Source organism: Gasterosteus aculeatus, chromosome 17, assembly GCF_964276395.1.
Source record: "Gasterosteus aculeatus chromosome 17, fGasAcu3.hap1.1, whole genome shotgun sequence".
NCBI classification, from domain to species: Eukaryota; Metazoa; Chordata; class Actinopteri; order Perciformes; family Gasterosteidae; genus Gasterosteus; species Gasterosteus aculeatus.
The window spans coordinates 17,367,773-17,387,443 of NC_135705.1; the positions used below are offsets into that span (position 1 = coordinate 17,367,773).

The 19,671-nt window shown below is 48.4% G+C and overlaps 2 protein-coding genes across 2 annotated transcripts; one reads left to right on the plus strand and one right to left on the minus strand.

Moving 5' to 3' along the window:
- Window positions 1–7,926: 7,926 nt before the first annotated feature.
- Window positions 7,927–12,710, minus strand: snai1a (snail family zinc finger 1a). The gene is made up of 3 exons (XM_040204228.2): window positions 11,122–12,710; window positions 10,114–10,650; window positions 7,927–9,449 (listed from the first exon to the last, which is right to left on the minus strand). The coding sequence occupies exons 1-3, from the start codon at window positions 11,195–11,197 to the stop codon at window positions 9,265–9,267; spliced, it is 798 nt and encodes a 265-aa protein (XP_040060162.2). The 5' UTR covers window positions 11,198–12,710; the 3' UTR covers window positions 7,927–9,264.
- Window positions 12,711–13,133: 423 nt separating this feature from the next.
- Window positions 13,134–19,233, plus strand: LOC144388893 (glutathione hydrolase 7-like). Its single transcript, XM_078091628.1, has 18 exons — window positions 13,134–13,332; window positions 14,143–14,330; window positions 14,604–14,709; window positions 14,788–15,657; window positions 15,902–16,101; window positions 16,168–16,319; window positions 16,414–16,531; window positions 16,612–16,679; window positions 16,761–16,834; window positions 16,953–17,134; window positions 17,239–17,326; window positions 17,416–17,546; window positions 17,653–17,741; window positions 18,023–18,166; window positions 18,268–18,385; window positions 18,469–18,606; window positions 18,712–18,811; window positions 18,891–19,233. The coding sequence occupies exons 4-18, from the start codon at window positions 15,528–15,530 to the stop codon at window positions 18,998–19,000; spliced, it is 1,842 nt and encodes a 613-aa protein (XP_077947754.1). The 5' UTR covers window positions 13,134–13,332; window positions 14,143–14,330; window positions 14,604–14,709; window positions 14,788–15,527; the 3' UTR covers window positions 19,001–19,233.
- Window positions 19,234–19,671: the final 438 nt, after the last annotated feature.

A 19,671-nucleotide genomic window follows, 5' to 3' on the forward strand; every position in this document is an offset into this window, starting at 1 on the left:
TTGCAATTATTATGAAATCTTTCTAGCTTGCACGTGTCAACTTGTTATCATTCCATTAACAAAATTATAAAAATGTGGATGTAAGGTGATCTTGTAGTTGCATTAGTCAGATTCCTGCCTCATCCACACTTCTTTCTCTCCACACTTCTTTCTCTTTGCTGCTGCGTCAATGAATGAGCCTTATGAAACGTGAAAAATAACAACTAAAAGGATGCATAATTCATTATAGATATTCAATAACATAATAGAATTCCTACACATTATGTCTTTGAAGTGTGGACATTGAAATGTCACTACGTTGATGAACTTGAAGCTAAAATCGTGGTGCATGGCGTATGAATGGAAGACTCAATGGTCCCACGCCCAATGCCAACTGGGTTGGCTCAAGCCCACCTGGAAGCCCCTATGAGGACAATCGGTATAGAAGACGACCGACTAAATGTTACCACAAACCCACCAGCAGCACTCTCCACGGTGACATTTTGTATCGGTACACCGTTCCAACGAGTCCGTGGCTGCAGTGGCGCCTGTGCGCCAGCAGACGGGGCCGCGTGCCTGCACGAGAGCGAAAACCTCTGCTTCGAATCTGTCCACATGAGGTCATTTCGGTCTGAGACGAAGCACAAAAGGAACCTTGTAAGTCAGCGGCACCTTGCAAGCAGCTGCTTGTGGCTTCAACTGGAACAAAAGAGTTACTTTTTCTGCTACATGAAATGTACAGTGTAATAGATTTTATTGTATAAGGCGATGCTTGGCTCACACACGCCCTGAAACGTTTGCCCTGTATCAGTAATCAGTATTCCACCTGGCAGTCATTAAGCCAGTATTTCTCTGTGTTTCTCAATGACAGGAAGGGGCTATCTCATAGGAAGTGGAAGTAGGAGCGTCCCTCTCTCTCTCTCTCTCTCTCTCTCTCTCTCTCTCACACACACCCCCGCCGTCGTCCACTCGCCTTCCCATCCTGTAGCTGAAAGCGATGTGAGCCAGGAACACCCCCTCTCTGCTGGGCTGGCTGCCTGCTAGTATTTTGGTAATCGTCATCCTCCCTGACCTGCTGGCCCGATCCTGGCGCCAGAAGTCTCCACGCCTCCCCTCCACCTCGCAGAGCCGACTACCCCCGACCCCACGGATAATTCAGACCAGCTGTTGCAAGGTGCCTTGCCTGCTCCCACCCACTACACTCACACTTGGCTCTTCTAAAGTTTAGAGTTTGTCCCGGCGAAAGAAAGGGGAGAAAAAGAAGGAGCCTGGCTGTGGGCTTTTTTCTTGGAGGCCTCTCAGTCTTTGCATGGGGTTTCACTGTTGCGTGAACTAAATCCAAGTCAATCACAGGCCTGGCTCCCGCTCTGCGACTGGTCAGCGCGGTGTCTAGATTGGATGTTGCAATATGGAAACACACTCCACGGGAGGTCAAACGCCGATGTTTGCGTTCCCGGGTCCTTCAAATTCATCACTGACCGGAATTTTATTCTCATTGCTCTAACCGCTGCGTCTTAATGAAGCGGAATTCGTGTCACTGTGAAACGGCAGTCACGGGCAGAATTGAGTTTTGCTGCGATACGCCTCAACAGAGCCATCTCCTCATTGGAGTCACATGGAGAGCATGTGCGTCCTCCGTGATCAAGTGATGCTGTGTGGGGATTGAGAGTTATTGCCAAGGAATGTTTGACGCGAAAGAAAATGGACTTGATTCGCCACGGATCATTTTCTTCCTGTGTTGAATTTGTGTAGCAGGGGAAAAAGAAGCACATGTGCGCTTTTGTATACTTGAGTGTTTCTGGCATCCGAGGGCTCTGCGTGAAGCGAGGTGCCTCTCTGTCTACGGCCTAACCACGGCGGGACTTTGGACTCAGATGGAGGGGAACCCCAAGCTTTTGATCCCCACTCAACAACCCCAGCGCTGCTGAGTAATAGCCCACGAGTGAACTGAAGACACGTGTGTGTGTGTGTGTGTGTGTGTGTGTGCGCCCGACAGAGGTTTGGATTGTTTTTTCACGGTGGTGGCCGTGGTGGTGGTGGTGGCGCGGTTGCCTTGTAGAACTAGAGCTGGATGGTTGTGAGAGACAGAGGCCTGAGAGAGGGGGATGGGGCAGTGGTACAAAGAGCTGTTCTGGTGGAACTGTGGAGGAAAATAGTTCATGCTGCACTGGGATTTCCTGCCTTTGCCCCGGCTGCCCCCCCACCCCCCATATCCCCCCCCCCATCCCTCCCGCCCGCCCGCTATGTTCCTGACGCCCTTCAGCAGTGTGGAAACTGCTCGGACAATATTTCAGCAGGAGACGGGTGAAGCAATTGATTTAATAAGAATTTCTGCAGGGATTATCGCGTGGATGAAAGATTCATGGTTGATGCAGACTTTTGCAATCAGTTTTCCATAATTCCGCCCCCTCCGTTTATCTGCCCGCCTATACAGTAGTTTTTGACAGTGCACAATGTCTCATTCATGGCTCTCACATTGACATGCGATTTGTCTCAACTGTGTTATCCGATCGCTTCTCATGCACAGCTGGAATACACATCGGCCCTGTGAGTGGAAGCACGGGACAGCCACACCGCCGCCGCTTGCGTTAAATGTGGGAAGGGCAGGTGCGTCTCCATTTGGCCGCCTTCGGACGTATCGCGTGGGTGTCAAGGAGGAGGTGGACGGGGACGGGGCGTCCGTCTTTAACGCTTGAACCGGTCCCCTTCTCTTCCAGGGCTTTGATCCTAGGTGTCGGTGGCGGAGCTGGGGGCCATGTGTCCCTCATTAGCAGTGTGGTGAGAGTGTGCTGGCTCGCAGCTTTTCCTCGCGTGGAGCAAAGTGGAGAGGATGCTGTGAAAATGGCTCCTCGCGGGGTGTGTTCCTGCTAATAAACCCCGAGGGTGGCGTCGGAGATTTGGGGGTGGGGAGCAGATAAAAAAAAAGAAAAGAAAAGAAAAGAAGAAAACCCCCTGAAGGAAAGCAGTGCAGTTCACTTTAATAACCGCCTATGTGCATTGCTTTACTCTGCACACACTTATGCTAAACTGATAGCACAGGAAGTCGAATAGACGATTTCATTGAAAGGCCCCGCTGCCAGCACTCACTGTCCTGAGAGGGGAGGGAAATGGAAACCAGATGTCTGAGATCCACCGTGAATATGTCAAATCTCTCAGACTATGTCAGTTCCTCCATGTCCGATTGGTGGACTGAAGCTTTTCTGCAGCGTCATCAGTAATGTCCATAACTCTTCCTCCCTGCGGACATCTCAAACGGTCTTGGCTGCAGCGACGACCTGGAGACTCCGGGAAAGAAGCTCCACTCTTCCACAGTTTTTTCTTTTTTATTTTTTCTTCCTCTGTTCCTTAGGTTTCAGACCTCACCGCATTCCTCAGATTTCAGGGTAACTTCCCACATCCCAAGGCTCAGCCGGGTGGCAAATCTCTCAGCACTCCTTTGTGGATGGATTGCTTTCTCTTGCTTGAGAAAATAACAAGCTATAGAGTAATGACTTAACAAGCAACAGGATAATGGCTTCAGCATGTGCAGCGCCGTGCGCATGCGTCCGTGTGCGTGCACAGGTTTGGGTGCACTGCGCTGGCGCTTTCCTCCCTCCCTCGCCTGCGTGTGTGTGTGTCTATTGTTTACGAACCAACTGTGCAGGATCAAGTGGTTCTGTGTCCTGCGAGTTGTTTGAAAGCCGGGCCGCTGACGAATAGTCCGGTCTGGAGCCACGCAGCCCCCCCACCCCGGTGCGTCACAATGACAGGGGACGGTCTGTAGGGGTGTCGGGTGTTTCCCATCATAAACAGCTGCTTAGGCCTTCCACAGAAGAGAGCTCCTCGGTGTATATACGTCTGTGCGTTTGAATGTGTGACCGTGTGACAGCATGTGTAGTGATCTGTGGCAACGTGGCAGCTGCTGGGATATATGCGCCGCGCGTGTGCGTCGACACAAGGCAGATTGTTGGTGTTTACTAATGTCTGGATGTGTTTGGATGTCTTGCATCTGTTCCCGGTGCGCATTACCTCCAGTCTCAACCGTCTTTGATCTCCATCGGAGCAAATGGGAAGCAGCCGACACCTCCGTCTATCGTCCTGGTGTGGCCTGAGAAACTCGCGAGGCTGTTCGCGGGGGAAATGACGCTGCCGTGAGTCAATTAGCAACCCTCTTCCTGTCGGCGACACATTTTGTTACGGCGTGTTGCGGCTTGGCCGAGTTGTTGCTTCTCCTCTTCTCACACACAACCAATCACAAAGCTTGAAAAACGAAATGAAACCTAATGGGGAGGCGATACGTTTCCCAACACAAGGCCTGACGCTGTTTACCCAGTGTTGCACCGGGACATGCCCTGACAGGTGGGCACAAATCTACATCACGTCTTTCGTTATACTCTCTCAGGGCCTCGGGGCAACAGCTCAACGTTCCTTTTGCACCTTGTCTGGGAAAATATGCTCAGGTGCGTTCAAGGCAAACAGGTGGTATTTTCTTCCGCTGTCAGGTGTAGAGGAGCCTTACGTGTGGGTTTAACAGGTGCGGGTGACTTTCTCCCCTTTCAGACGTGCCCTCGGCAGGGACAGCGATGTCGGCCCGTTGTCTGTTTGGTCCAGCCTCAAACATCTCAGCACTCATTGGAGGGATTGCCATTCAATTTTCGTTTGTGTGTCCAGATGTCGAATCCTACTGACTCCTGGTGACCCCCCTTACGTTTGTCCTGAGTGAGACGGTGAAGATGTCAAACGTTTCACATCTCACATCTACAACATCGGCATGTTAGCGTTGAAAAAAAACACAGTGCCTGCTGTTAGTGAAGCGTCACAGAGCCGCGAGCGTTGCCGGGGTTTATCTTGTTTGGTTAGGAGGAGTCACATGATGAATTTTTTCATTCTGTTAGGGTCAGAAGGATATCTGTTTTGGTTGCTTTTGTTTTTTTACAGCAGACCGACTGCTCCCCTACTTGCTGAGATGCCACTCAAGAATTTGGGAGTAACAACAGTTAAGAAAGCCGGGTCAGGATACTCTCTGAGAATCTCTTGTTTCCTGTCCCGGGGTAGAAGTAGGATTTATTTTCTCCTTCCTCCTTCCCCTCTCCGATTGCACCAGCCCCAATGTGAGGCCATGCCAACAAGGACACAGAGGAAAAGCAGAGAGCTCTGGCGCCATCCATCCTTCTGCCCCCCACCCCTCCCTTCTCCTCTCGCTCGCTATGCTTCTCACTGGCATCGAGTCCGCTGCAACACATGTCTCTGATCAAGTCCAGCCTGCGTCATCAGTTAGTAAACTCCAGGCTCCAGGAAAACCAACAGAGAGCACATTCATAGCCGGCGACCCTGTGACTGAGTGTGTGATTCATTACTCTTTAATATGCAACCGCTACCCCCATCCCCGAACGTACCCGACCACTTCTCCAATCCAGCCATGGGGGGAAACGCCACAGCCTGATCAAATCCATCGTTTGGCCTACTTGTGGCGTAACCGCCGTTGGCCCTCTTATTTACCAGATGCTGCGTTTGTGTCGCGGGGCGTGTTTGCAGCTCAGTGGAGAGGAAACATCTCCGCATCCTCACAGTCACATCAGTATTCTGCAACTCCATTGTGTGTCAAGAGCGAGACGGGGAAGGTTCTTGACACCAAAACGCTAGAGAGTAATGAAGTGCTCTTGAGCAAGGTGACAGACATGGAGAAGCGCTAATCTTGGTGGGGGAGGCCAAGCAACACAGGAGGTGAGAGGTGCTGTGGGAGTATAGCTGAGGATAGAACGATAGCTTCGATGCAATCAAAATGCTATTCTTACGCCCTGAGCATGAGGACGGATCTGCTTCCATGCCAGAAAGCCCTCGGCCTCGTCCCGTCGATCCCACCGTCGAGGTTACATTTTACACATTGCTATTCCCAAGTAGCATGGCGATGCGATCACACTTTATTTCTATGCGTTGTTGCTGATTATCAGCGTATTATCAAGGGGCTGTAACGTGTCAGCGGCGTGACTCTCAGGTGACAGTCACAAGAGTGGAAAACAGTCCACGCGTATTTAGCTCGGGACTCATCTTGACCAGGTCACCGACGAGCACAAGACTGAACACCACGGTCTGGGTTTAAAGGATTTTTCTTGGGAGAATTCTCTCTCCAGGTCTTGTGTGTCACGGGTGCAGGATGAGTCCTGTTTACGGGATGCTGACAGCTCCTTCCTGCCTCCCAGGCCGTGAGGCCTAACTGCTGCTGACACCGAAGGCCACTCCGTAGTTCCTGGCCACCCAACTCCACCCCTAAAACTTGGAGAAAGAGAGCAGGCGTGGGTGGGACAGCTGACGGGGGGATGGGACGCGGCGCTGGTCGTGGCAAAGTGCAAAAGCGGCAGCAGCAGAAACAGCTCTGCAGCTCCTCCACCCAGGCGGCTTTTTTTGGTAAAGTAGGCCAATGTAAACTCCCACTTCCTGTCGGCCTTGTCTCAGAGGGGGAGAGACGATCCTTCTGTGAAGAGGGAAAAGGGCTGCGGCTCTGTAGGGACCGTTTCCACTCGCTACACACACACACACACACACACGCACACGTACACAAACAGAAATACAGTCGAGGAGGCCGGCAAGCGAGTGAGTGGGAGCGAGCGAGCGAGCGAGGAATACGCAAACACAGTGGGGTTCAGGAATGTTAAACACATGCTTTATGGCATAAATAGCAGCCACTTTTGGTAAATTACAGTGAGTGCTCTGGCACTGTAAAGCACACAGCAGGAAAACGCTCTCAGATTTCAAATCCAGGCTCTCCACTCTCCCCGAGGAACAAGCAGGGGAGCCTGCTGTGTTTTCCTTTCTCTATAAAAAGGCAGAATTAAGTGCAGTAACTTGTGATGCAGCAAAGATTTGAAATGTTGTTACTGCCCAAATGAGGCTGAGCCAAACGAGGCTGTGACACTTCCGAGGAAAGACACACAGTGCCGAAATGTATGCGAAGCAAATGGAAAACCTCTGTAGCTTTTAAAGAAATCCTGAGAGAAACTTCACGGATGAAAATCGTCCGAAAATGTCCTCACCAAGCCAACTTGAGAATAAAGTTTTAACGCAGGACTTGTTTAGACCCCCACCACATCATCGAAATAGTCCTTAGTCCTAACCTCCAGCAGGTGAGACTTCAATATCCCTTTCATTCAACAGCATTTGACCTGGTTGGTATTTGGGAACAGACATACGAGTGGTTTAGATTGAAGTGCTAAGCGTGTGAGGTGAGTCAGTGCTACATGCTGCAAATGATGGTCCTGGCTGGGAGCTGGGAGCGTATTCCCCTGACTCAGTGGGAAACAAGGAGCCGTGCCGTGGAAGATCTCGCCTCGCTCTGTACTGGCCCACGCACACCGACTCACTGATAAACTATGGCGGCCTGACTTATGGAGTGAAAGCAGAGGAGCCATGAGAACTTACCAGCTCTGGATTGTGCAGACTGTGACTCACTGTCTAGGCGAGAAGGTTATACTCTCCCTTTGGAAAAAAATGATATACACACACACACACACACACACACACACACACACACACACTCGATATGGCCCACTAGAGTTCCACCTTTAGGACATTTAAAGAGCCATAGTTAGCACCTGTAAGCTCATATTAAACAAACAGATGAAAACAGAAGTTGACTTTCATGCAAGTTCTCTTTTAACGGCACACGCTAACACACGTTCTCATATCGAGCCGTGTTTGCACAGTGCGAAGTAGATGGCAGGTGCAAACTGGGAGCAGGTGCAGCCAGTTGTCCCCGTCCATCACACAGTGTGCTCACCTGCACCTCTGAAATTCAGTTTCACAACAATGGTGAGTTCATTCTCCACACCTAATATCCAGACGTCAGTCAGAAACCTCCCGGTTAATGATCAAACAGACCTTTTATAACCAACGGTGCCCTTTTCCACATTATATGAAAGAGATTAATCTGAACAAGGTTGGATTTTTTATGATAAAGTATATGAGAGCAGGTTTTAATAAACATAAATTACTTTATTGAATGAAAATGTATCAGTTACAACATAAGAAATAGGAGTGAAGAAACAAGCATAGTACAAAATAACACATTATCTGCACATTGCACTATAAACACTGCCATAAAATGCTTAGGTTAAGTTAAAAATGCATCTTTGTGCTGTCCATTGACAGGTTTCTGATCTCATATTAGTCGACCATGTCTCCATGGTGTAAACCTTACAAATCTTTGGTCCCAGCCTTCTTGCAATTCAAATTGTTTGGCGCTATTTTCTACTAATACTGCATTCAACGTTTATTTCAAACCCACAAATACTGAGGTAAAAAAGGCACATTTTTGGTTTCAAAAGTAATAAAATTCAAGGCACAAATTCATTATGGTCACAAAATATGGCTTTGGCTGGTATTATTAACACTGTGGTAACTTCGAGTGCATGGCTTGCGTTAAAACCCACGATGCACAGTGCTGCAAAGTGGAAAATAACAGACAGCATGGCTTTTCCTATCTCTGACAATCATCAGATTAAAGACATGGCGTGGATGTAGACAAAATAGAGGCTTAAAATGAACCTCACTGGGGAATAAAGACTAACTGCCATTCTTTCGCGATGACACGCATCCTCTTTTGTTCCTCAAGCAAACCAAGGGCAGTGGAAGTCACCTGCTATCAGCCAGCAAGGTCATGGCTGTAGCACCTGTTAGCACCTCGTCTATCTACACCACAGTACCAGGGACAGCTGTGTGTGCATTTGCTTTTGTGTGTTTTGTGTGTGTGTGTGTGCGTGTGTGTGTGTTTTGAGGCACGCTGAGAGATTTATTCCACCCACGCACCCCTACCTCTCAGCAGCTGTGTCTAGTCTATGATCTTGAGCTGGCCGGAACCGGGACGGAGACAGGAAAGAGCACCTCGTACCCCAATGAGGTCTCTACATATTTGGTCTTTGCAATGGGCACAATGGCAACAAAGGGTGCAGATATCAAGAGAGTCTTGGCATTACTCAGTTCAGAATTGGTCTGGCCTCAAGACCAATAGATTGGGGAGAAGGAAAAAAAAAAAAAGAGCTCCGTGGATGTTTTTTTTTTTTTTTAACAGAGCAGAAAAGCTAAACGCCTGGTAAAGTCAGATCCATAATGTGGCTCCAGTCCCTCCGGCGCTCTTAAAGAAGGCCACGTCATGCTCTTAGCGGCCCAACAAGTCGTCAACAGGCCAGCTGGGCTTGGGTCGCCCCACTCTCGGCGGCCACTAGCTCCTCCCTGAGCTCTGACCAGGGTACCCTATGTCTCTCTCTCTCTCTCTCTCTCTCTCTTTCCCTCTCTCTCTCGCTCTGCTGGGTTTCACACTGCGGAGGAGCAGCACCCGGAGGAGCTGTGTTTCTGCAGCAGCGACATGCGACTGAAGGTGCGAGAGCAGACGCCACACTGGTACTTCTTCACCTCGGCGTGGGTCTGCAGATGAGCTCGCAGGTTTGAGCGGTCGGCAAAGGCCCTGTTGCAGTGGGGGCAGGAGAACGGCCGCTCACCTGGACAAAGAAGGGGTGAAAAGCACACGTCATATAACTCGACTAGCACAACAATCGGCATGTCTGAGTTCACAAGAGCCGCCCCCACCCACCACCCCCCGCCGCCCCATCAACACCTCACGCACAAACACACAAAAACATTCTGAGGATAATGAAGAAGCACATGGTGGGCCGGACGGGTCAGAGCCTGACTGCATTAGCATGATTCAATCAGAGCCAAAATGAGATTAGCACGCTAACAAGTTGCTGCAGGTACAAAGTGCTCTGTGATAGCGGAGAGCCTTCGGGCATTCTTTAAACCCTTTGTCACCCAATCGGCTGCCTTCCCCAGCAGCCGTGATAAGAGAATTAGCTGACGAGCCATTGTTGCTGGGACATTAAAGACAATGGGGGAATCAATGAGTGCAGGGTCTACCGAGGGCTTCCCTGTGAGATAATGTGTCTGCTGATCAAGTGTTGAGCTCATCAACCTGATTGTCATGGATATCATTCTCCCTCACATCACAGCCCAACTGATGAAGACAATGTCAACCCCTCCAATGGAGATTTACAGCTTTACGGCAACACCTAGATTGATTTCTTTGCCTGAGAATGAGCAATAAAGTGGAAATTAAGCCGATGGGGGCAGTGAGGGGGGTTGTTACGTTGCAGAGAAATGTCTTACCTGTGTGTGTGCGGATGTGGCCGCGCAGCAGCCACGGCCTGGAGAAAGCCTTCCCGCACGTGGTGCACACGCAGGGCAGGGTGTGTGAGCGGATGTGCATCTTCAGGGCCCCGAGGCTGGTGTACTCTTTGGGGCAGTGTTTGCAGAGGAAGGCTGGCCGGGCCGCTGTGACGGGGGCCTCCCTCTCCTCCTCTTCCTCCTCCTCCTCCTCCTCCTCGGGGGGACTGATGTGAGGCATGACGCCGGTGCATTTCATCCGCTGACGAGGGCCGTACGTGTGTACGGGTTCGGGGCTGGGGGGGTCCGACGTGCGTCCCTCGTCCTCCTCTCCACAGCTGCTGGCGCTGCTGCTGAGGCTGGAGGGGGAGCTGAGGTCCAGGGGGCCCGGGGCCACGCAGGGCTCCGTTTGGGAGGTGGGCAGGTAGAGGGTGGGCAGGACGCTCAGGTTCCACACCAGACCTGTTGTGAAGCAGGTGGCAGTAGAGGTGTTGACCCCTGATGAGAGCTCAGCCAGAGAATACCTCTCCAGTGACATGTCTGAGGGAGAGAGAAGGGTGAGGATGGTTCAAGCCTCCAGCCGGTACACAACAGGTTCAATGGTATTTAATGGAGTGGCAGAGAAACAGAGCAGATCAGTTCAGCGTGTGAATTGGGTCCAACTTTGCGGTCGGTCCTGGTTGAAATTATTCATTTGTGTTTTTCTCAGCATTTACTGAGTGTAAAGTTGGAGCCATGGGGAGGCCATTTCCTCCCACGTATTCACAAGAGCTTGTAACATGAATGGAGCTCTGTCTGGTTGCAGAACGGGGGGGGAGTGCGTCTAACGGGCCCCGACATGCCGCCGAACCAGGCGCAAAAAGCTGAACAGGTTTCATTTCAAGGTGTACATTAAACTAAACTTGCAACTACTCTACGGAGACAACATGCGATCTGGGTACCAGTATTAATAATTGAGCTTTCATAATTCACACCAAAAGAAAACACAAAAAAGGAATATTCACAACTCACCATTCTGACATTCCAGTTCACTGTAGTTCGGCTTTTGTTTCGCGAAGTACTGTTTGACCAAGAAAGATCGAGGCATTGTCCGTGTGAGGGTTAAATAACTGTGCGTAAAAGTATCCTGTGGTCACGACGCACGGTTTCTGCAAGAAAAAAAAAAGTCAAATCTTGGTCCTCGGATCCAAAGGAAACAGAAAAATATCTTCCTATAGTCCACAAGTTAGAGAAGACTTGCGCAGACAAGTGTGTGTGTGTGCGTGCGTGTGTGTGTGTGCAGCTTTCATGCAGTGACTAAATACTGGCCTCTGTTCTGAAATACTCTGACACAGGCGGTAGGGGTGTGCTCACCCCGAGGGCCCCTCCCCACTCCCCCCACAGCCTCCACCCTCCGCATCAAGTGCGCCCGGTGGAGTCTATGCCCCCGCGCGCTCAACAACCACAACAACAACAACAACAAAAACACGAGCCCGTCGCGTTCACCGGACCAGCAGCGACTTATATTTACGCAGAGCAAACGACCGCTTGTGCAGATGTTTAGGGAACAGCGCACGTCGTTGCGCACTTGCGTGGATTAAGCGCTGCAGCACCCATAAGGGCACAGACGCGCGCCTGGAACCCAATCTAACAGTGCGCTGCACCAGAGTGCACAGAGAAACACGGACCCCTGCAGTCCCGGAGAGTAGATAGTACCCAAGTCCTGTTCGCCTGCAGCGTGCACGACCGTGTAACTTCGGTGGCAGCGCCACTGTTTCCTGCATTAGGGGAATTTCGACGCGCGGTCCAAACGTTGTTACGTAATGAATGTGCGCACAACTTGCACAAGTGTAGTTTTCATTCACATAGTTGTGGTGGCAATAAGAATCAATATTAAGATCGAGGTAGTCAGCAGACCTGCCGCGTGTTATCTAATAAAATACGTTAAAGAAAAGCTACACGTTCATACATCATCAGTAGAGTAACTGCACCACCTTCTGGAAGAAACGGAGGGATGCCACAACCTGGCCAAGGCGAATGGACATCGAAATGTCTGCAACTCAACTGCAATGTGCTGTGGGAGTTAAATAATTATCATAGTCAGATGAGATATTTCATAAAGATTAAATATCATCAACATTGAAATCATGTTGTAGAGGATGCAACTGTACACGGGACTGAGTCATTGTATTAACCTGTTTTCGAATGTGTCTACCAGGAATATGAGAAATCCTTAGCAGTGTGCATGCTAAGAGCTAAAATAGCAGTATACACTTTTAATTTGTAATTTGTCAGAGCATCAAAATGATGGAAGACAACATTCGGCACACATCATCACATCCATCCATATTAAACAGACACCCTGAAATGGATCCTGCTAGGGTTCCTAAGGAGATCCCCCATAAAGACCGAACCCACAGTTTTCTATATCAGGTCAGAAAAAGGCCGCTCTGTGATATTTACTATGGCTGCAATGCTAAAACCAAAAAGGTGTATCTTTCTCCTGTTGCTTTTCTTGTGTCTCCATACTTAAGTTTTGCCCACCAGCCCAAAGACACAAAGTTTATCTCTCATTCTCTCTCCAAACGACAAATATGCAGAAACCAATTAAAAGTGGTTCACACAGACTTCTTTCTTTGCGGTGTCTTTTGTTGGGGTGTTGAATTTGAGTGTCAGGCCGTGGCAACGTTATAAGACTCTCCCGCAGAGCGTTAGTAATACAAACTGAAGTGCAAAGAGTTAGATGTAACTCAAGCTCTCACAGGAGGCCTGCGTTGCATTGATTAATAACAGAGGAGCTTTCCATCGTTGAGGTTGATCAAGCCACTAGAGGGAGACAACGAGTCACCGCTGTAACTTTATCGTGCTGCCCCGTGGATGCAGGGCAATAGAACACGTGCACGCCCAATGCATATTCAAACATCTGATGTTTCTTCAACTGAGGTGGTTAATGGGTCGGGAGGAGCAATGTCAGTGCCTGCGTTGCAGCTTCTCTTCAAACAGTTGGGTTACGTTTAAATGTCGGACTGATGCGCATGCGCGACGCATCGTGGTGTCTGATTGGTGGGTCGCTCGTAGGAGGAGGAGGAGGCGGGTCACGGGGCGGGTCTCCTGGTGTTGACGATCGGTCGCTGATTTGAAATAATAGGACAACGGTCTTCTTGTTCGGCAAAGACAATTAACGTTAAACTTGGCAAATCGAAACGATGCTTTGCGTCTGAATCTGAGGAACACTGACGGCAGGTAAGCGCACGCTACAATCCATTCACACAGACCCCCACGCACTGCGTCAGACAATACAATATAACATCGGTGCCCCGCAAAAACGTTTCATAATAGAGACACATTGTGTTGCGTTATTCCAACACGAGATGTCCCGTTTGGTGCAGCCGCTCATCGGGTGTCTCGGGTTCGTTTGGTTGCAGCCATCGAAGGCGCACGGCGTCATTTCACTGCTAACGACAGAGGACTCGGTCACCCGAAGACATGAAGTCTAAAAAACAACAACAACATTTCTGCCGAATTGCGTGAATGAGACACGTTTGATGCATCGGAGACTTCATCTCTGTGGCTTCAGAAGTATTTGTAATCTTATTATTTATCCCATTTCTGTCTGCGACGTGTACCTCATCGGGTAAAAGGGAGTGGCAGCACACAGTATAAGCATAACACCATTGCAGTTAATGTGCACTGTGAATTATGAATTAAGTTGAGTGGCTCAACGTGGACCCCCCCCCCCCCCCCCCCCTCGGCCAATGAAAGGTGCAGACTCGGCTTTGCACTTACAAGATGCTTGAGAAAAGCAGCCCCTCCCCCATGTATCTGTGGACAGATGGACCCTAACAATGATATTCTTGGGGAGTGGGCATCATTATTCAAATCACTGTATCAAAATCAATTGTGATTGGATATCTCAGTCAGCTGACCCGGATTGTTTGAATTTTGAAAAAGGATAATGGAGGAAAGTACTCTTTGCTTCACTCACCAAACAGTCAAAGGGGGGGGGGGTGAACATGCACATGTCTCTATGAGCAGCATTTCGCTTGTCTTTAGCAGAGAACGACGTTCTGCTGGAAAAAGACGTGGAGGAGTTCAGATCAAAGCTTGAAGGGAGGACGGAGAGAAAAGAGCAATGTTGAAAACGATCACCCGTCTGCTTTTTGGCGGACAAGAGGAGGCCCCCGAAGATGTAAAGTCTGGTGAAGCGGTGGAAGAAGGCTGGCTTGTTGTGAGTCATCCAGGTCAGTCATTATGCCGCGTGTCATTTTCACATTTTAAACTATATCCTTGAATCATGAGCTGATTTTATGCATAATCATTTCACATGAACCTATTGCTGTGCACCAAACTACATGGTACCGTCAAATGCACTGTAATGTTAGACAATGGGGACCATTTTTAAGCTAAAAACGCCAAACATTTTCTTAACATTAATATGTAATGTTGTAAAATGCATTTCTTTTTTCCCTTCAATATTTCACGTGTTATTTGTTTTTGTGTTGTGGTTTCCACAGAGGCAGGTTCAGCTGAGAACCAGTGTGCAAAGCTGACGCCTGAAACACAGTCATCAAACACTGCTGCTCAAGGAGCCACGGTTGCAAACATGGAAAGTGACATCAGGTGAGGGAGCATGAGGTATTAAAAGACTACATTAGCGCGGGATATTGGATTGCCATTCTTTCTTTTGTTTCCCTCCAGCGTCTTGGATCCAGAGCACACAGTGGAAACCAGCAGCAGCAGCAGCATCATCACAGGCTCTGTTTCCCAGCCTAAAGCTGTGTTAGAAGTGACCCAGTTAACCAGCATGCAGAAGGCTAAAACCTGGGCAGACCCACACCACATGTCTCGTAACGCCATTCAGCGCCAGAACCGCGTTCGCCAAGGAGTCCAACATCAATCCTTCCACCTCCAACAGCCGGGACAGCGCAACCTCAGCCACTGAGGCTCCGGTTGTAAAACTGCAACTGTTCTAGATGTAACCAATCACCACAACGTAACAGCAGGCAGCTATATAATATATAGATATACACTTGTACTGTATAAGAATGTTGAAATGAAAATCACTACGTTTTCATGTTTGCGTGCATGTGGATGAGTGCTGCCTCTGTAAAATGCATCTTTGAGCGTTTTGGATAAAATATTATCCATTATTTAGCTTTATGTGTGTAGTTTCAAACTGTTTTTATACTACAATAAAAATATGTACTTTTCAGTTTGCTTTACTTTATTTTTTGTATTATTCTAATGACCAAATGCCAGTGAATGGCTCACCCTTTGACAGGTGCAAAGGTTGACATCTCATTGGTTGGGAGGTAATTGCACCTGCTGTGTTCGATTACATAGTTGGCTCAAAGAGGAGCTCAGTTTACAGACTTCTACAATCAGTAGACACTCAAACAACTGTTCGTGAGCTGATTTAATCTGTGCTTGTGTGGACAATGAGGATGGCAAGTTCTCCTGACACAAAACTTAACAAGCAGTTAACGTGCAGTTACAACAGTTTTTCTGGTTCCTCTCATTTGGCTGACGGCTCAATAGACGTCACCTGTGATGAGAATCAAAAACGTGGTGAGAGGACACATGCAGCAGAAATATTTGACATTCCTACCTCTCCGCTCAAAATATTCTGCTGGCTCGGTCCCTTGATCTATACATGACACGTTGCTAATTTGCAACACTGCGTGTAAATCATCTGTTTAGAGGTCAAAGGAGAAAACGGGCTCCCAGGGTTGTCTGCAATTATTAAATGCAAACAAAAAAACATTTCTTCTGTAGTGAAGGTTTGAATATTGTTTTGTTGCCGCTGACACAGACCTCAGCCATCTTCCAAGGGACGTCCCTCTGAAACAGCTGGCCTCTGGTAGCCCAAATTTGTTTGACCGTAGCCTGTCGGACCTCAAAGAGACGGACAAGGACTCCTCCAGTCGGGACACTGTCCTCCCCCTCTGTGCTGCATCTATCACCTTTGCCATTGGAGTCACCGTTGCTTTGATCCTGCATGTCTTCCTGGGTGTAAGTTGGTGTTTTGTCATATAGAACGCACAACTTTTCCTCATCCTCACGGCAGTTATTCCTCAGGTGTTCGTAGAAGGTGTGGTGGTTTCTGATCACGTGCGCTGCACTTCCCTCGGCCAGACGGTCCTCAATGACGGTGGATCCAGTGTGGACGCGGCCGTCACGGCCGCCCTGTGTTTGGGTGTTGTGCATCCACATGTGTCGGGTGTTGGTGGGTACGTGACCGACTTATTGCTGACACGCGTGTTGGGAAATGTACGCAAACGTGTCCGGTTGCAAATTCCTCCTTTGCTCGTCCTCTGTCTGTAGAGGTGGGGTGATGCTGGTACACGACCTCCACAGGAAGGAAACCAGGGTGATTGATTTTCAGGGAACTGCACCTAAGGCACTTAAGGAGGTGATGCTGCAAAATGTCTCTGGACTAAAGGTAATGTAAAGATGGGGGGGGTTGACCACCATGTAATCACTTTATTTTATATTGTGTATACTTTTACTTCACCCTTTTAGGCAGGACTGCGAGTGGGGGTGCCAGGTCTCCTCAGAGGGTTACACCATGCTCACAGCTTGTATGGGAGGTAAACGAGTTTCTCATCTTCATGTTTTGGTCCCTGTATTCATGTCCCTCAATCGGATATCTTACCACAAAATCACTGCAGTCTATTATGGGAGGATGTGGTCACCAGAGCCGCCGCTGTCGCCGAAGAAGGTTTCAATGTGTCTTTCAGTCTTGGTGAGTCAAACCGTCCCTCTTATTTTCTCAACTAACCACATTACTCTCAATATAACACGGTGGCGTGTCCGGGGTAACGACAAAAGCGGCATGTGACTCATTTGTGTATCTAAAACAGCTGAGGCCATATCAAAGGTACAGGGCGAGCACCTGTCCCAACGTTTCAGGGACACGTTCCTTCCAGGTGGCCGACCTCTTCTTCCTGGGTCCTTTCTGAGGATGTCCAGTCTGGCTGCTGTCCTTCGGGGTGGTCTGTCCAACTTCTATGACGGTAACTTCTCACTGGAGATGGAGGACGAGGTAAATGACATCAAACGGGTTCCTGTTTTGTGAGCAATTTGATGATGATGATGAAGCTTTTAATCTTCAGCGACTGCCATTGTCGGTGACTTTTTCATTCCAAGGTGCAAACAAACGGAGGGGTCCTGAGCAGGGACGACATCAGTAACTACAGTGTAGAAGTCGGGCAGCCGTTGGAAGGCCTGTACAATGGTAAAGACAAAGCGTTCTGCAGCAATAGACTGCCTGAACGTGTACGCATTCTTGATACCTTCATCGATATTTTGTTGATCTTGTCTTAGAATTTGTTATCCAAGTTCCTCCTCCTTCCTCTGCTGGTGCAGCGTTGATATCTGCGCTCAAACTGTTGGAGGGCCTTGAACTCAACGGGAACAATGACACAGAAAATCAAACGCACCACTGGATTGCTGAGGTACTGGAATGCAGCGCTTGCATATCGCGATGCTCTTTGATGCACCGTGTTATTGCGTGGCGGAAATGATCGATCTCCGTCATTGTAATTGTTTGTCCCTGTTAAGGCTGTGAAAGGAGCGTTAGCTAAAGCCAGAGGTTTGGGAGACGCTTCACTTAACTCTTCTGTGACTGAGCTGCTCTCTGATTTGCTGAGGTAAATTACATTTTTGAGTCACTCGTGCAAGTAGTGCTGCAAGTAAAACATTTGCTTATAAAATGTCCAGAGTATTAGAAAATTACAGAGGACATGTCAAAAACACAGCGATTTTCCGTTATGTTGGACAACTAAAACCGTCACATTCTCACACTGTCATGTATTGAAGGAAAGAATAGTCAGCATTTTTCTGAAATAATTAAGTCTAAAAATGGCTTTTCTGTGGCTTGACTGTTAACAATTCAGCAATCGTCACTCATAACTTTCTCCGTTCTATCAAGAAGTATGACTCAAGCTAGAGTGCTTCATCAGGGGGTCAATTCCTCGCATACCTATCCACCCGAGCTCCACTCCCTACGAACCGAGCTGATGGCTGGACAAGTAGTAGTCATGGGGCCAGATGGACTCATGGTGTCAATTGCAAGGTGATGGTGCGAGGTTGCTATCTATGCGATGGGTGTGGTACGTGCTGCTCTGCGCACACTGACATTCCGCTATCTTTTATCTTGTGTCTTTGTGATCTCAGCTCCTTGAGCACGCCATTCGGCAGCAGGCTCATGACTGTGTCTGGCGTCATTCTCAACGGCCTCATCCTTGACTTCTACTGGCCAGACAAAACGCCAGGGCGACGCTCATCCAATCAGGTAGCATTAGAAATCTCCCCCGTTTACAGAGTATTTTCCTTACAGGTATGTCTCGCAGATTTTTTATTTTATTTGTACTATAGAAAAACCCAGTGCAACCAGGAGCGAGGCCCCAAACACCCCTCATGCCCACAATAGTGGTGCCAGCGAGGCATAAATGTGGGCTCTACACGGCACTAAGCAGTTCAGGTGGACGCCAGAGTTTGAGTGTTGTAACCCAGGTTTGACAACTTTACATCATAAATGTTTGGATTCTGATTCCATGGAAGAAGTTAGGATTGTTTATATAAAAGCATTTTACAAGTTTGACTTTTGTTGTGCTTTAGGTGTTGATTAGAGCACTGTCCCTCAACAAAGAGAGAAATGAAAGCCTCTCCCTGGGAAGACTCCACTCTAATCGTCAGGGAAGCAGACGTCTTGATTACCGTAAGTTGACCTTTTGCCCCTTGTGGTCTTTTTGTTTTTGAATTAGTAATTTCCTACTTTCCTCACTCTCCCTCATCAGCTGAGTTTCCAGAAGAGAGTGTGCAGTTTGAAAAAGGCAGAGTGAAGATGAACGCTGTCTTCCAGGGAATCCAGAGGGATAACGACATAATTACTCCCATAACCCCTTAATTATCTGATGTTTTATGAACTCTTATTGTGAGAAATATTCAACGAGCATATAGTGAATCTGGATGAGCTTCTGTTTATTGCTCCTGTTCTCCTGTGTTTGATGTTATGTGACTGCCAGCCAGCAGAGAGCAGTCATCCAACATGTACTTTTTATTAAAGACGACTGTCTTTTCTATTCACAAGTCTCTTAACTGATCAGAGGAATAAAATCATCATCATTATGCTTGGACAAACTGATGTATTGCAATGGATTTGTGATGGATATCTGGGGAAGGATTTACGAACTTGACCGCATGCTGAAAATGATGGCGGTTGAGCGAAGCTGATGTGCCATCAAGATACTGCCTGTCATGCATACCAGGTCTGGTATGTCCCATGTGTTAAGCCTGAATGCAGAAAAACGTGTCACTCAAAACGTACTACCTGCTGACTTTTATTTGCAGTAATAGTTCAAGGTTATCGTCGAACTCTAAAGAAACCGTCCCAGACTTGTTGTGGTCTCTCTCACAAGTTGTCTTATTCTGAAAATGAAGCTGCAATAGAGATTTGTGGTTTATCTCAAATCATCCCAGAAGACAAGGGTCAAAGGTCATGATATAGACGGCCCAGGCATCTTATGTCTCATTAAAGTAACGCCACGACTATCTAAACTATATGCATTTCTCTTTTGG

Bases quoted from the DNA above. Each gene is read 5' to 3' on its own strand.
- snai1a (XM_040204228.2), bottom strand. From the start codon at position 11,197: ATGCCTCGATCTTTCTTGGTCAAACAGTACTTCGCGAAACAAAAGCCG. The intron at 10,651-11,121 runs GTGAGTTGTGAA...TCTCTCCCTCAG, and splicing joins TGAACTGGAATGTCAGAATG to ACATGTCACTGGAGAGGTAT. The intron at 9,450-10,113 runs GTAAGACATTTC...TTCTTTGTCCAG, and splicing joins CCACATCCGCACACACACAG to GTGAGCGGCCGTTCTCCTGC.
- LOC144388893 (XM_078091628.1), top strand. From the start codon at position 15,528: ATGAGGATGGCAAGTTCTCCTGACACAAAACTTAACAAGCAGTTAACG. The intron at 16,680-16,760 runs GTAAACGAGTTT...AAATCACTGCAG, and splicing joins GCTCACAGCTTGTATGGGAG to TCTATTATGGGAGGATGTGG. The intron at 16,835-16,952 runs GTGAGTCAAACC...TATCTAAAACAG, and splicing joins CAATGTGTCTTTCAGTCTTG to CTGAGGCCATATCAAAGGTA.